We start from the raw sequence: 17,242 nt of genomic DNA, 5'->3' as shown, positions 1-17,242 counted from the left end.
ATTCAAACCCTCATCATTCAGGGCTGCAGAGACTTGATTTACTGTCTGTTGTCTTCATTCAGGATCTGCTCCTGCAGTTTGTCGACATGAAGTCCAATCTGGTCTGAAGAAGAAGTTCCAGTGTGTGTTTGAGGGGATGGCTAAAGCAGGAAGCCCAACCCTTCTGAAGGAGATCTACACAGAGCTCTTCATCACAGAGGGAGGAAGAGGAGAGCTGAATGAAGAACATGAGGTCAGACAGATTGAAGCAGCATTCAGGAAAGCAGACAGAGCAGAAACAAGCATCAAACAAGAAGAGCTCTTCCAACTCCCAGCTGGAAGACCAGAACCAATCAGAACCGTGATGACTAAGGGAGTGGCTGGCATCGGGAAAACAGTCTTAACACAGAAGTTCACTCTGGACTGGGCTGAAGGCAAAGCCCACCAGAACCTCCACTTCACATTTCCATTCACTTTCAGAGAGCTGAATGTGCTGAAAGAGGAGAAGTTCAGCTTGGTGGAACTTGTTCATTACTTCTTCCCTGAAACCAAACAAGCAGGAATCTGCAGCTTTGAAGACTTCCAGGTCCTCTTCATCTTTGATGGTCTGGATGAGAGTCGACTTCCTCTGGACTTCCACAAGACTCGGATCCTGAAGGACCCTAGAAAGTCCACCTCAGTGGCTGATCTGTTGACAAACCTCATCAGGGGGAACCTGCTTCCCTCTGCTCTCCTCTGGATAACCACACGACCTGCAGCAGCCAATCAGATCCCTCCAGGATGTGTTGACATGGTGACAGAGGTCAGAGGGTTCAATGATCCACAGAAGGAGGAGTACTTCAGGAAGAGGTTCAGAGATGAAGAGCAGGCCAGCAGGATCATCTCCCACATCCAGAGATCCAGAAGCCTCCACATCATGTGCCACATCCCAGTCTTCTGCTGGATCACTGCTACAGTTCTGGAGGATCTGCTGAAGAGCAGAGGAAGAGGAGAGCTGCCCAAGAGCCTGACTGAGATGTACATCCACTTCCTGGTGGTTCAGGCCAAAGTCCAGAAGGTCAAGTATGATGGAGGAGCTGAGACAGATCCTCCCTGGAGTCCAGAGAGCAGGACGATGATGGAGTCTCTGGGAAAACTGGCTTTTGAGCAGCTGCAGAAAGGAAACCTGATCTTCTATGAATCCGACCTGACAGAGTGTGGCATCGATATCAGAGCAGCCTCAGTGTACTCAGGAGTGTTCACACAGGTCTTTAGAGAGGAGAGAGGCCTGTACCAGGACAAGGTCTTCTGCTTCATCCATCTGAGTGTTCAGGAGTTTCTGGCTGCTCTTCATGTCCACCTGACCTTCATCACCTCCAAACTCAACCTCATGGAGGAAGAACAATCCCAGATCTCTCAGCCTGAACAGAGCAGTCCAGTCCAGTTCTACCAGAGTGCTGTGAAGAAGGCCTTACAGAGTCCAAACGGACACCTGGACTTGTTCCTCCGCTTCCTCCTGGGTCTTTCACTGCAGACCAATCAGAGTCTCCTACGAGGTCTGCTGACTCAGACAGGAAGTAGCTCACAGACCAATCAGGAAACAGTTCAGTTCATCAAGAAGAAGATCAGTGAGGATCTGCCTACAGAGAAAAGCATCAACCTGTTCCACTGTCTGAATGAACTGAATGATGGATCTCTAGTGAAGGAGATCCAACAGTTCCTGAAGTCAGGACGTCTCTCCACACATAAACTGTCTCCTGCTCAGTGGTCTGCTCTGGTCTTCATCTTACTGTCATCAGAAGAAGATCTGGAAGAGTTTAACCTGCAGAAATACTCTCATTCAGAGGAGGGTTTTCTGAGGCTGCTGCCAGTGGTCAAAGCCTCCAACAAAGCTCTGTAAGAACTCTCAGGAAAATCACCTTCAGTGAACAAATGAATCTGATGGAAACATGAAAGATTCAATAACTGCTGTCTGTCTTTGTTTTCTTCAGGCTGAGACGCTGTAATCTGTCAGAGAAAAGCTTTGAAGCTCTGTCCTCAGTTCTCAGCTCCCAGTCCTCCAGACTCAGAGTTCTGGACCTGAGTTTCAACAACCTGCAGGATTCAGGAGTGAAGCTACTGTCAGCCGGACTGGAGAGTCCAGACTGTAAACTGGAGACTCTCAGGTCAGCTTTCATTTGAATGTTGATTCTAGTTCTGTCTGGTTCTCTCTGATTTAGGAGAAAGTGTCAGATAAACGTCACTGACAGAGAAACAGCAGTAGGTAGAATAAGAACATCAGTTCAATTCTAAACCCCAGGCGGGTCTCATCTGACGACCTTTTTTTCTTGCATGTTTTTACACACCCGTCTAATCAGGAGAACCTAAATCCATCCAGGTGTTGATTTCTGGGAGAATTTCATGTTCTGTGTTCTTTGAAAGAAAACATGAATCAATCCCAAACCGCACGACCAAAACGGCGTTCTGATGTGTCACATACGGGCGTGAACGTTTCTGTAATGGTAGCTAAAGCCTAGTCATGAATGCAGCTGCATTTAATATTTACTCTCATGCATGAATTGTGAGTTCCACTTCATGACATACACACACATTTGTTTTTTTTTTTCTGAGTTTTATTTACAGTATTATATTTAATTGTAGACAATAAACCCCACCTTGCCTCTGGTCGAAGGTTGGTGCCAGTGTTGGGCAGCGGAGCCGAAATCAGTCTGAATGGGACTGTAAAGCACTTTGTTCAATGAATAATCCATTTTCACTTACAGACCTTTATGCATTTTCAGCCCAAAATCTCACCTGAAAATGTCATCTGTCAGTGTCTCATTAAGCCAGGTCTTACCTGACTGAATGTAAATGGTGTATACTTATATCACGCTTTTCTACCTTCCTCAAAAGCCTAAGGCGCTTTACAGTCACATTCACACACTGGTGGCGGCACCACTGCTAAACACTGGTGCCAACCTTCCACCAGAGGCAAGGTGGGGTTCAGTGTCTTGCCCAAGGACACTGCGACACATGGGCGTGCAAGGCGGGAATCAAACCTGCAATCTTACACCACCGCCGCATGTACCAAGAACGGACCAAGTTCCTGGACCTCCAGCTGCATCACTGCTCCTGAACACACTTTTCTGTCTGATTGCAGGTTGAAGGACTGCAGTTTGTCAGAGATCAGTTGTAAAGATCTGGGCTCAGCTCTGAAGAAAACCAACCTGACAGAACTGGACCTGAGTGATAATGACCTGCAGGATCCAGGAGTTTCTCCTCTGTGTGGTTTTCTGGAGAGTCCAGACTGCAGACTGCAGACTCTGAGGTCAGACTCCATGTTTCAGTTGTGTTCACATCAATGATGAGTACAGATGACTGACTTGCTGACACTCTGAGGCTCCTTTTTTTTCTTTTTTTAACAAAGGTACTCACGTATATCAGCTGTGCATACCTCATGATATTTCTTCTTTTGAACTTAATTCCCACAAACTTCATTACAGTAGGTGAGGTAGGGGGAGTATTGAGTTAAATAATCTCTGAATACTAACTAGTCTGACAATAAGCCTGTCCAAATAGGAAAGTTTTCAGTCTAACTTTGAATGTAGAAACTGAGTCGGCCTCTCTTACATGAGCTGGGAGTTTATTCCATAAAACAGGGGCTTGGTGGCTAAACGCTCTACCTCCAACCGTACTTTTACTAATTCTAGGAACCACAAGCAGTCCTGCATTTAGTGAGCGAAGTGTTCTCATTGGTTGGTAAGGGACTATGAGGTCCTTAATATAGGACGGGGCCAGTCCATGTAAGGCCTTATAGGTTAACAGGAGGATCTTGAACTTAATTCTAGAATCAACTGGGATCCAGTGAAGTGAAACTAACACAGGAGTGATGTGATCTCTTCTGCTAGTTCCTGCTAACAATCTAGCTGCTGCGTTCTGAACAAGCTGGAGACTTCTTAAGGAACTCTTAGGACACGCTGCTAACAAGGAGTTACAGTAATCCAGCCTCGACGTAACAAATGCATGGATGAGTTTTTCAGCATCACTCTTAGAAAGTAGATTTCTGATCTTAGCAATATTCCGCACAGGTGAAAAAAGGCAGTTCTATATGCCTTAGATATGTGAGCCTTAAATGATAAATCCTGGTCAAAAATAATAAAGCTCTTCAGAAGTTTTAGATGTAAATGGTCCGGCTGAAGCGGTGATGCCCTCTGCAACCATCAAACTTTCACAGCAGCTTCACTTTAGGATTCTGCACAGCTGAAAAGCGTCTGCTAAAGTGTCTGATTCTTCTTCAACTCTTCTGCTTTCTGGATCTTCTGCTCTGACAGAAAATACACTTTTTTCCTAGTTCTGCCTCCAAGTGAAACATTTTTTACCTCCAGCTGCATCACTGCTCCTGAACACACTTTTCTGTCTCATTGCAGGTTGAAGAACTGCAGTTTGTTACAGAGCAGCAGTGAAGTTCTGGTCTTAGCTCTGAAGAAAAACCCGTCCAATCTGGCAGAACTGGACCTGAGTGAAAATGACCTGCGGGATTCAGGAGTTCTTGATCTGTGTGGTTTTCTGGAGAGTCCAGACTGCAGACTGCAGACTCTGAGGTCAGACTCCATGTTTCAGTTGTGTTCACATTAATATGATGAGTACAGATGACTGACTTGCTGAGACTCTGAGGCTCCTTTTTTAATTTTTTTACAGAGGCACTTACATATATCAAGTGTGCATAACTCGTGATATTTAAATTGAAAATGAGGAGGAGGGGGAGCTTGTCTGAGGATTTGTCTGAATGAGTGAAACTCAGGAGAAGGAAAAAAGAACAGAGAAATGGTTTCTTAGCCAATGGCCACTCGATTCCCATCATTCATGTTGATGATCCGTTCAAAAGATTTGATTAGTTCCTGAACGTCACATTTCTACAACTCATCTGTGTCAGATCAGGAATGTCAGTGAACTCTGAATCTGTCTCCTGCATAAAGGACTGACACTTCCGGGGATTCAAACCTTTAGCTCAGAACAAGTTTACAGATTGTGTTCCAGAGCTCATTCCATTGTCCATCTTCAGGACTTTGCCACATAGTGCTCTGGTGGATGATGCAGTGATCAGCTGTGAACTCATCAGTACATTTATCCTGCTGCATCTTTACTCACATCCTTCCTACTAGTCCACCTTTTTCACCACTCATAGCTGCTGCTCCAACCAGTTTGTTTCATGGCGATTCCACATTGGCCTATATTTTCAAAGATATCTTTGTCCTATGCATCAATTTAATGTCCCTACTTTCCTATATTAAGTGAAAACTGGAGTGCACTCCCTGGATGCAGATACCCATCTGTGCAGTATCAGTCATGTCAGGACTTTCATCCACAGCCACAGAGTCTGCAGTAAAGTCTTTGCTTCTTTCACTCAACTGTGTTCTTAAACCAGCCGTCATTTCACAAACTCCACCAGAACCGTATTTCTGCAGGTTTCTGTTTGCCAGCATCTGCTTTCTGTGTGGACATCAGACATCAAGCACCTCCATCTCCTCTGCAACCATCAAACTTTCACAGCAGCTTCACTTTAGGATTCTGCACAGCTGAAAAGCGTCTGCTAAAGTGTCTGATTCTTCTTCAACTCTTCTGCTTTCTGGATCTTCTGCTCTGACAGAAAATACACTTTTTTCCTAGTTCTGCCTCCAAGTGATTCATTTTTGTATCGTTTGTTCTTGTGTTCCTTGCTAGCTGTTGTTTTCATGTCTGCTCATTGTGAGAGGTGGACAGGCTGGCTTTACTCAGAACAACAGAAGTTGAATTCTTCAGAGCTTGTTGTGTGTGTGACCTTCAGACACACTCCAGTATTGTGTTTCTCTGTAATTTCTCTTCATCAAATGTGTCGTTAACTATCTGAACTAGTTCAGCAGCAGTCCTGGTCATGAGTACTTCAGGGACAAACTGGTAATCCCAGTTCTTCTTTAGATCTGGACTCATTGTGTGTTTCTCTGGAACACAGAGGAGGATTTTCTGTTCTAAAGGTTCTGAACAGGGTTCTGTTCATTTAGCTTTGCTGTTGGAAAATTCTACAATGTCTCTTTGACAAGTTTACATGAATCAGCAACTTTGTTTTCATGAATCAGCAACTTTGTTTTCTTGAATCTTCCTCCTCTGTAAAATATCTGCAAACTTTCTTTGTTCATTTGTTTTTGTTGGATCCACTACAACAAGATTTTCCTATTGAAGATTTATTTTAGCCATGATTCAAAGTGATCATGAATTCTCAAACAATTTAGTTTACAATGTGATGATGTCATTTGAAAATGCATTTTACACTTTAGGATTCAAGATGAAGAAATACAATTTAATCTGACATATTTGAAATTAAAGCTTTAAATCAAATAAAATTCTATTAGATTTTAAACTAATGTGGTTTCTTGTAATTTATTCTACAATTGTCAGTTCCATTTCATGTTAAAGTCATTTCGTATCTATCACATTTTCATTCAATTTCATGTTTTTGGGTAAAAATCCAACAGAAATTGCTAAACAGCCCCCCCAAATAATGCATTGTCATTTACAGGTTTTTACGCTTTTTCATCCCAAAGTTTCTCCTGAAAATGTCATCTGTCAGTGTCTCATCAGGGCGGGTCCCACCTGACTGAATGGACCAAGTTCCTGGACCTCCAGCTGCATCACTGCTCCTGAACACACTTTTCTGTCTGATTGCAGGTTGAAGGACTGCAGATTGTCAGAGATCAGCTGTAAAGTTCTGGTCTCAGCTCTGAAGAAAAACCCGTCCAATCTGACAGAACTGGACCTGAGCGAGAACAACCTGCAGGATTCAGGAGTTCGTCATCTGTGTGGTTTTCTGGAGAGTCCAGAATGCAGACTGCAGACTCTGAGGTCAGATTCCATGTTTCAGTTGTGTTCACATCAATATGATGAGTACAGATGACGGACTTGCTGAGACTCTGAGGCTCCTTTTTTAATTTTTTTTACAGAGTTACTCCCGTATATCAGGTGTGCATAACTCATGATATTTAAATTGGAAATGAGGAGGAGGAGCTTGTCTGAGCATTCATGAGTGAAACTCAGGGGCATGTAAAAAAAACAGAGAAATGGTTTCTTAGCCAATGGCCACTCGATTCCCATCATTCATGTTGATGATCCGTTCAAAAGATTTGATTAGTTCCTGAACGTCACATTTCTACAACTCATCTGTGTCAGACCAGGAATGTCAGTGAACTCTGAATCTGTCTCCTGCATAAAGGACTGAAACTGCAGGAGATTCAAACCTTTAGCTCAGAACAAGTTTACAGATTGTGTTCCAGAGCTCATTCCATTGTCCATCTTCAGGACTTTGTCACATAGTGCTCTGGTGGATGATGCAGTGATCTGCTGTGAACTCACCACTACACTTCTCCTGCTGCATCTTTACTCACATCCTTCCTACTAGTCCACCTTTTTCACCACTCATAGCTGCTGCTCCAACCAGTTTGTTTCATGGCGATTCCACATTGGCCTATATTTTCAAAGATATCTTTGTCCTATGCATCAATTTAATGTCCATAATTTCCTCTATAAGGGTAAAACTTGAGTCTACTCCCTGGATGCAGACGTCCATCTGAGCAGTATCAGTCATGTCAGGACTTTCATCCACAGCCACAGAGTCTGCAGTAAAGTCTTTGCTTCTTTCACTCTACTGTGTTCTTAAACCAGCCGTCATTTCACAAACTCCACCAGAACCGTATTCCTGCAGGTTTCTGTTTGTCAGCATCTGCTTTCTATGTGGACATCAGACATCAAGCACCTCCACCTCCTCTGCAACCATCAAACTTTCACAGCAGCTTCACTTTAGGATTCTGCACAGCTGAAAAGCGTCTGCTAAAGTGTCTGATTCTTCTTCAACTCTTCTGCTTTCTGGATCTTCTGCTCTGACAGAAAATACACTTTTTTCCTAGTTCTGCCTCCAAGTGATTCATTTTTGTATCGTTTGTTCTTGTGTTCCTTGCTAGCTGTTGTTTTCATGTCTGCTCATTGTGAGAGGTGGACAGGCTGGCTTTACTCAGAACAACAGAGCTTGTTGTGTGTGTGACCTTCAGACACACTCCAGTATTGTGTTTCTCTGTAATTTCTCTCCATCAAATGTGCCGTTAACTATCTGAACTAGTTCAGCAGCAGTCCTAGTCATGAGTACTTCAGGGACAAACTGGTAATCCCAGTTCTTTTTTAAATCTGGACTCATTGTGTGTTTCTCTGGAACACAGAGGAGGATTTTCTGTTCTAAAGGTTCTGAACAGGGTTCTGTTCATTTAGCTTTGCTGTTGGAAAATTCTACAATGTCTCTTTGACAAGTTTACATGAATCAGCAACTTTGTTTTCATGAATCAGCAACTTTGTTTACATGAATCAGCAACTTTATTTTCATGAATCAGCAACTTTGTTTTCCTGAATCAGCAATTTTGTTTACATGAATCTTCATCCTTTGTAAAATATCTGCATGGGATACAAACATTCTTTGTTCATTTGTTTTTGATGGATCCACTACGAGATTTTCCTATTGAAGATTGTTTTTACCCATAATTCAAAGTAAACGTCAATAATTGAACAATTCACTTAACAATGTAATGATGTCATCAGGTTTCACAATTTGGGATTTAAGATGAAAAAATACAATTTAATCTAACATATTTGAAATTAAAGCTTTAAATCAAATAAAAATCTATGAGATTTTAAACTAATGTGGTTTTTGGTTCCATAATTCAGATGAAAATTCATTTGACAATTTTGTCAGTTCCCTTTCATTTTGAAGTCATTTCAAATCCATCACATTTTCATTCAATTTCATGTCTTTGGGTCAAAATCCAAAAGAAATTGGATTTTGACCCCCCCAATAATGCATTTTATTTACGGGTCTTTACGCTCTTTCAGCCCAAAGTTTCACCTGAAAATGTCATCAGCTGCATCACTGCTCCTGAACACACTTGTCTGTGTCATTGCAGGTTGGAGAACTGCAGTTTGTCAAAGATCAGCTGTGAAGTTCTGGTCTCAGCTCTGAAGGAAAACCCGTCCAATCTGACAGAACTGGACTTGAGCGTGAACCAGAAACTGCAGGATCCAGGAGTTTCTCCTCTGTGTGGTTTTCTGAAGAGTCCAGACTGCAGACTGCAGACTCTGAGGTCAGACTCCATGTTTCAGTTGTGTTCACATCAATATGATGACAAAGTTGTGTTAGGACTGAACTGCAGACATGAGGCATATCAGCTCTGCTTTCTGTCTTTCCTTTGGTCCCAGAGATTCTTTTAAAGCAAGTCCAGAAGCAGCAGCCGTGCACGCTCACATGCACTCTGAATCCTGCTGTGTTTCAGCAGATGGAGCTGAGAGTCCAAAGGGTTAGGGCAGTGCTTCTCAATTATTTTTTGCAAGGCCCACCCTAGAAAAAAGAAAATGTTTTGCGCCCCCTACCCCCCCCCCCACACACACACCCACACACTCGCCACGGAGACAATATTGTGGCGTCCCCTTTTCCCGAGTCACTGAGGCACGGGGACAAAATCCTTTTTATGGTTTTTATTTCGGCTACTGTAGGCCGTAACCAACGCCGTAGAACATGCAGCAACTCTCAATCTCTAGAACTTTCTCCCACACCCGCTGAATGAACGAACTACCCAGAGCCAACCCCTCTCTGCATGATGCGTTCAAGTAACTCTCGAACTTAGGAACGACCAACAGTCACCCAGTCATACTCAGTCCGCTACTATATATTAGGTTAGTATCTATAAAAATTGAGTAATTAGACATGAAATTGTATCTTTTAACAATAAAAAAAAGAAATATAAATCCACTTTCAACAAATATAAAATTACTTTGCCACACAGAAACCCTGTTCTAGTTTAAAACAGAATAAAAGCTGAAAATAAAAAATCTGTCATTCCTTATTTAAACAAAAAAACGTTTTGACCAACCGAACCATTTGATGCTGAGAAAACAATTCAATCAATAAATAATATTAAATGTAAATTTTATTTGAAACAATAACACAGCAACACCAATATATTTAATGTTTTTCAGTCTGAAGAACTAGATAAAAACATTGTTCTGATTTATTTTCTAAATGATGATTGTGTAACCGAGCGATGGGGGAAGTTCAATAATCAGTCACTCTGGAGTCACAAACAACACGGGACAAGTCCGCCATTTAGTGAATCTGCTCACCACTCCTTTATTCTTCTTCTTCAACTCCAAAATTCACAATACTCTCTGATCTTGCCACGCCCCCTGGTCTTTAGGGTAACCCGGGAGGGACACACCTCTCCCAAAATAAAAGATCCAAGAAGTTGGTTACAATTGTTTATTTTTGATCTCATAAAGTGCAGCTGTTTTCCTGCATTACTGCTGTCTTTATGTAAAATACTGTTACCAACTAAACAACAGGCAGACAAAGAAAACATGGATGGAAAATAAAGACACGTCATCAGAATGTCTACAATAGTTCATAAAAAACAACATTATTAGCATGAGCTGAGGAATCTAAAGGCACGTGATTATCCTGATCTGGGCAGCTCTCTATGAGGTGCCGTGTAGGACATTATTCAGAATTAGCATTCATAAACACATATGAAATCTCTCACACACACTAGTGAAATGCTTGTATACATACAACTGAAAATATAGTCATTCACATAAACGTGTGAAATCTCTCACACACACATGTGAAAATGTTCTCACACACACTACCAAAATACTCACACACATACTACTGAAATTTTCAATAGAAACGACGGAAGGCATTTCAGTAGAGACAGTTTTTTTTTAAACTTTTTTGTTAGAAACGAAGTTGGTCGACGGAAGGCATTTCAGTGGAAACGAACCTGTGTCCGAATTCCTGCCCTAATCCCTAATTACTAAAACCCTATATAGTGCAGCACTATATAGATCTCCATATAGTTCTCTGAATTTTAAAAGCAATTTGGACACCCATGCTCACTACTTTTTTCTTTCGGGTGTTGTTCATAAGGTGCTTGACACGAAAACAAATTGGCGCATTACCGCCACCACCTGGTCTGGAGGCGAACTACTCCTATTTAACGCAGAGAATGACACCTATTTGTCAGAGTAAAAACACAATAAATATGGACATTTTACAAAGACTGCTCTGTTCTGATCATGGAAAACGTGGCTGATTTATAAATAATTAAATTACAAACACTTTGGTGTTGATTTAATGTATTTGTTCATAAATAAACCCCCAAGTTATTTATTCATGGCAATATTTATTTTTTGTTTTTGTGCCGCTGAACGATTAACCGGCTCTTGCGAGGAGGCATTTTCTCCTGTAGTTTTCTCACACCTTACTAAAAATGGCTTTGAATATGAATCTGTCCGTGTTCATGGCAATAATTCAACCATTTTTCGTGAGATCATTTTGTATTGTCCCCCGCCCCGCAGGAAAAAAAACAGGTATTGGTATTAATATTATAAAAGAGATTCATGTCCTCCTCCAGCCTCATCTTTTCATGCATTCCTCCTTTGTGTAATGTGCAACTTCATTATTAAATATATTTTCACAAATCCTGTTCGGTTAAAAGTGTGCGTGTGTCCGCGCGCAGACAGACGGCCTGAATCGCGCTAAACCAGCTGGTAAAGATGCAGGTCAAAGTAAAAAAAAAACATTGTAATGGTTCGACAGAGCTGAAAATCTATAATTAATTTTTTCCTGATGGAAAAATACTTTTTTTTTTAGCTTCAGCCATTTCCCGTTTTTGCTGTTCTGGCCTCAGTTGGGCATCGGCACGCAGATCTGAACACCATGCTTGTCTCACGATGAAGCTCGTTTGAGCTTCTTTTCTGCTTTATCAATTGACATCATGTCCCTGCCAGGAAACCTGCTCCTTCCTTCCTCATCCAGCGCAGTGTTGCCAGATAGAGTCACAGCTCTTTCATCCTTCTGCTGCCCCAACTATCGTGCGTGCTCTCTGTAGAATACACTGGGAGCGCGGGGAAAACAACTCTCAGCTGCAGAGGATGTGAACAGGTGAACAGGTAGAGAGGAGAAGCAGGTAAAGAGGCGGGGGAGGGGCTTTGGTTTCAAACTCTGTCAGAGAGATGCAAACACGGCGTCAGATTCAGACGCAGCTTTCCCTGCGGGAGTTGAAGCAGAGACTTTCCCTGGGATGATTGTATGAACTCAAACATGGAAACATGATTACCAAGTAGAACTCTTCAAAAATAATAAACCTGATCTCTCCACATTCTCAGTGTCTACCATGCATTGACAAACACATCGCTCCATGCAGCGATCAGACCATAACCTCTAGCTGGTAGCTCCGCCCACACGCGACCGCGGTATCAGGCTTTAAAGAACACAATTTCTAAGAGGCAGGGCGGGGCGCTGCACACCCCCAACAACAGGTTAGATGACAGTGGCCATTAGGCGTCTCTACCTGGTGCCTTCACGGAGTTCGGTACATAAGACTCCAACAGCCGCACAGCCTAACGTAGTCCGCTAATATATATTCATGATTCATGATGATTCCCGCGGGTTTTTTTTTCTGCCACCCACTCCCGCCCGCAGCACAATTCAAACCGCCCAATCACGCGAGATTTTGGCAATCCCAATGCATCCCTCTACATTTTTTTTTTTTTTTTTTTTTTTTTTTTAATTGAAAAAGACAGTTGAGGTTAACAGTTTGAGACAATTGTATACAATTATGCAAAGTGCAAAAACATCGAAAAAAGGTACTGGACATGTACAAACAGCCAATGCAGAATAAAGACAATATAATTTTTTTTTTTTTTACCAATAATACAGAAAAATAAAATAAAATAAATACAAGACATTAAAATAAAATAAAAAATAAATAAAAAAAGGGGGGGGGGGGTTTACATAGACATTGCAATTAATCTTAACTTAGGGGGCTATCAAGAAGCTGTAATTTACATATGATACTTTGAAGTTCCATAGCAAGTTTGTTTTCCATGAAGTTTACAGATGAAAAAAAAGAGCAGAGTTCTTTATGAAATGTAGAAAAAAATGGTTTGATTTTAAGGAAACGGCATTTATGTATATAGAATTTACCCAAAATAATAACAACATTCAGAATAAGTTCTGTGTTCTTGTTTTCTAAAATAAACCCAAAAATGATATCCTTAATAGAAAAGTCTGCTAAAAGTGGAATCTTGGGGAAAAGCCAATAATGTAAGCTATTCCAAAAGACATCAGAATAAAAACATTCAAAGAAAAGATGCTCAGTTGTTTCAATCTCCACATGACAAAAAGAACAACAATTTTCAGGAATTCCAAACCGTTTTCTTAATAATTCCTTGGAAGGGTAAATACCTGAAAAGGTGTTAAAGTGAACTTCCTTGGCTTTAGGAGGAATGGGGAGTTTTAAATATTTAGTTCGTATTTGTTTCTTTTTTGAATTATTAAAATATTGGGTTATATAATTTGGATTTGAGACGTAGGGAAAGGACGTTACATTAAAATATTCTCTGATTTGAAGGTTTGGGAGTTTGGCAGTTGCTATGTTGTGTCCATTAATCAGAAGCTTGGGGACAGTAGGATGTCTGTAGATGTCATTATGAAACAAATCAGAAACTGAGCTCACAACATTTTGAGGAATGGCCTTAATAATTTTTTCAAAATCTTTTCTATTCGTTAGTGAACCATATTTAGCTGTGAAATCATCAAAAGACATGAGAGTGGCATTGTCATTAAGAAGATGCATTAAAGACCAAATTCCATTTTCAAACCATGTTGGAACAAAGATAGACTTGTTTCTGATAGTGATGTATCTGCAGTTCCATATGGGAGTGTTGTGTGGACTGTAATTGTGTTTATAAATGAGCTTCCAATACATGAGAACCTGCTGATGAAAAGACGAAAGTTGAATGGGAAGTTTCTTATTGTCAAAATCACAACTGAGTAAAAATTGGATCCCTCCTAGGCGGGAAAATATTTTATTAGGAACAATGAACCAAATACTATTTTGATTCCTAATAAATGATTTTAACCAGTTTATTTTTAAGGTGCCATTAAGGCTGTTAAAGTCTATGGCTTGAAGACCTCCATCTTCATATTTTTTAGTCAGCGTACCTTGTTTAACATAGTGTGTTTTCCTTTTCCATATGAAGTTAAAATTGACTTGATTAATAGATTTGATGGCTTGTTTAGGGACACCTATAGAATAGGTGGGATATATGAATCTTGATATGCTTTCAATTTTGGTGAGGAGAATTCTACCAAAAATAGAAAGATCTCTCTGTGCCCAGTTATTCAGCAGAGTCGAACATTTCTCTAGTTTGTCCCAAACATTCAGTTTTTCCAAGTCTGTTTTGTTTTTAGTTATATGCATTCCGAGGTATTTAACTGTGGATTTAATAGGGATATTATAAGCATTCAATAATGTACATGGTTTAATGGGTAAGATCTCACATTTGTTTAGGTTCAATTTGAGGCCTGAAGCTTTTGAAAAGATGTCAATAGTTTTAAGAATCTTGGGGATGTCATGAAGATTATTAAGGAAAATTGTTGTATCATCGGCTAGTTGGCTTATTGAAAATTCAGCATTTGCAACTGTCAGCTTACCAAAGTCAGTATGTTTGATGAGCAAAGACAGCATTTCTGCTGCTGCAATAAAAAGAAGGGGTGAAATTGGGCAACCTTGTTTTATACCTTTGTTGATGTTAAATCTGTGAGACGTTCCCTGAGGTATGCATCCCTCTACATCGATCCACACTGGTTTTTCGTAGAGACTTCTGGGAAATTTCTAGTGCAGGCTGCCGATACACATCACCATAGCAACGCTTTTGACTGCCGTTAAATCTCGCGATAATCAGCCAACTTCCGTTTCTACTGAAATGCCTTCCGTTTCTATCGAAATTTTCAGTAGTATGTGTGAGAGGATTTTGGTAGTGTGTGTGAATGAATATATTTTCAGTTGTATGTATACAAGCATTTCACTAGTGTGTGTGAGAGATTTCATATGTGTTTATGAATGCTAATTCTGAATAATGTCCTACACGGCACCTCATAGCTCTCCGCGTGCGCGTTCCTACTCTCAAACAGAGCCCCCCCCCCCCCCCCCTTTCATTCTCTCTCACACACGCGAGCCGCGTGTGACAGGAGGCGGGAGCAGCTGCAGGGACGGAAGTTCACTGTTTCAGCCTGTTACAAACTCTGTGATATAAGAGATAATAAGAAAACAGTGGCGCAGATTTTTACCAAGCATTGAGCCGCTGTCACCGCAGACCCCCGTTAAATTTGCGCAACTGTGCCTAAGACCGCTGCTACTGTGCGCGCCCCCTGGCATCGCACCGCACCCCCCCTGGGGGGCGCGCCCCCCACTATTTGAGAAGCACTGGGTTAGGGTGACAGAGTCCTGCTGCAGCTGGATGCTGCTCTGACAGACACATCCTCCACAAACATCCTCACCTTTTCATCCACAAACAACATCACATCATCCATCAAAGCTCCCAGCAGCTTCTGACTCTGAAGTCATGGATCAGGGATCAATGTCCAGCATTTGCTGCTGACTCTTCCTCATCACTTCCTTCTTCTCTCTGCTTTGATCTGTTGGAGCTCAAAGTCTCTGCTTGAATGGCTGCAGCAGAGAAGGACTGGAAGATCATCTCCTGAAAACTGGGAGGAAGACTTTCCAGCATCATGCTGCCTCTGCTGGACTCTTCTGATCTGCTGCTGATGCTTCACTTTTTCTATACATTCTGATCTTCTTGTAAAGGATGAAGAACATGAACTTTGTCTTTAAACTCAACTCTTTCTTCTGGATTCAGGTTAAAGAGCTGCAGGTTGTCAAAGACCAGCTGTGCTGCTCTGGTCTCAGCTCTGAAGTCCAACCCGTCCCACCTGACAGAACTGGACCTGAGAGACAACAGCCTTCGTTCTTCAGATGTTCAGCAACTCCAGAATCTGGTGAAGAGTCCAAACTCCAAACTGCAGACTCTGAGGTCAGTAGAGGGTTGGAGTCATTCCAGCTGCTTCCAGATGTTTGGTCCTGAAGTTAGTCTGAGAGCAAAGATGCAGAGTTTCCTGTGAAGCTGCAGCTTCTCAGTGAAGCTCTGAGGAGAATGATGACAGGCTTCAGGACAACAGTCAGCCAATCAGAGCAGCAGAAGCTCCAACAGGTGAAGATGACAGGAAGCTGCTGCTCTGAACAGGACTGAAGCTCCTGCTGCTCTTTCTGCTGCTGTACTGCATCACTGACTGACAGACCAGGATCAGGAGACACTCCTTCATCTCTGTCTCTACACTTTCTCTCTGCAGGTGGGAGACTAATAAGTCAGACTGATGTTCCTCCTGGAGGAGCAGCAGCTGGTCTGCAGAGATGTGGTGACTGGACGGTGTTCCTGGGAGGTGGAGAGCAGAGTGATGGAGGAATCAGAGGAAGTGGAGATGAGTGTCAGAGCTGCAGCAGGAACTGATCTGAGATCAGTTCCACTGTCTCTCTCAGCATCAAGTGGACAGTTATTGTGCTGCAGCTCCCCCAGTGGACTGATGGAGAACTGCACTTCCTCTCATTTGAACTTGGTGTTGATCTAAAACGTCACTATGGGGTCAAGTTAGGATCAGCTTGAAAAGAATTATGGAAATGTTGAAATAAAAATATTAAACTTGAGAGCATTAAAAAAAGTAAAATATAAAAAGAAGCATTTAAACCATAGACTTTCACGAAATAATAAAAATCATATTTATGAATTTACAACTTTTTTAAGTTCTCTCTCTTTGTTTTTTCATGTGGAGGTGGAGATTTGAGCTCATTGGCTACCAGGACAGATTTCTATCTGGTGAAAGAGGAGATGTCTTACTACAGATTTTCTACACTTTTCTCAGACATAAACATTTTCACACTTTACATTGGTGATAATGCTCCCCCAAAGTCTGGGACATCTATAGACATTGTTCCAGAGCAGAAAAGTCCTTAACTTACCACAACCAGTTTTCAAATTTATAATCTGTTTTTTTCATTCACTTTATGATAATCCTAATTTGACCATGTAGATCAGTTGGATTCAGATGTTCAGCAGCTCCAGGATCTGGAGAAAAAAAAGACCTGCAGACAAACAAATTCTGTTCTAGATCATCACTTTCTTCTTTGATTTACATTTGATGAATAGATAAGAGTTTGTGATGAACCAATCAAGAATTGAGGGATTATTGATCAGACAGAACCTTTCTGAATGACATAGATCTACATGTGGATCAGGGAAAAACACAGTCAGGGTTGGATCCTCGTTCTGTCTCTGGAACAGAGAAAGACATTAGAACCAGAACTCTGGACCACTTGATTTATGTTTTAAATACAATATACCA

The 17,242-nt window shown here is 41.5% G+C and overlaps 1 protein-coding gene across 1 annotated transcript in view; it reads left to right on the top strand.

Moving 5' to 3' along the window:
- Positions 1–16,515, top strand: part of LOC110016811 (NACHT, LRR and PYD domains-containing protein 12-like) — a 35,108-nt gene extending 18,593 nt beyond the window's left edge. The window contains exons 8-14 of the mRNA XM_023966195.1: positions 63–1,854; positions 1,950–2,123; positions 3,098–3,265; positions 4,365–4,538; positions 8,913–8,937; positions 15,731–15,879; positions 16,196–16,515. Coding sequence (XP_023821963.1) covers positions 63–1,854; positions 1,950–2,123; positions 3,098–3,265; positions 4,365–4,538; positions 8,913–8,937; positions 15,731–15,879; positions 16,196–16,220 — 2,507 coding nt within the window. The 3' untranslated portion in view covers positions 16,221–16,515. The remainder of the gene's footprint in view (positions 1–62; positions 1,855–1,949; positions 2,124–3,097; positions 3,266–4,364; positions 4,539–8,912; positions 8,938–15,730; positions 15,880–16,195) is intronic.
- Positions 16,516–17,242: the final 727 nt, after the last annotated feature.

Source organism: Oryzias latipes, chromosome 18, assembly GCF_002234675.1.
Source record: "Oryzias latipes chromosome 18, ASM223467v1".
NCBI classification, from domain to species: Eukaryota; Metazoa; Chordata; class Actinopteri; order Beloniformes; family Adrianichthyidae; genus Oryzias; species Oryzias latipes.
Note: the sequence above shows the minus strand (reverse complement) of the source record. Positions and strands in the feature narration are given on the sequence as shown.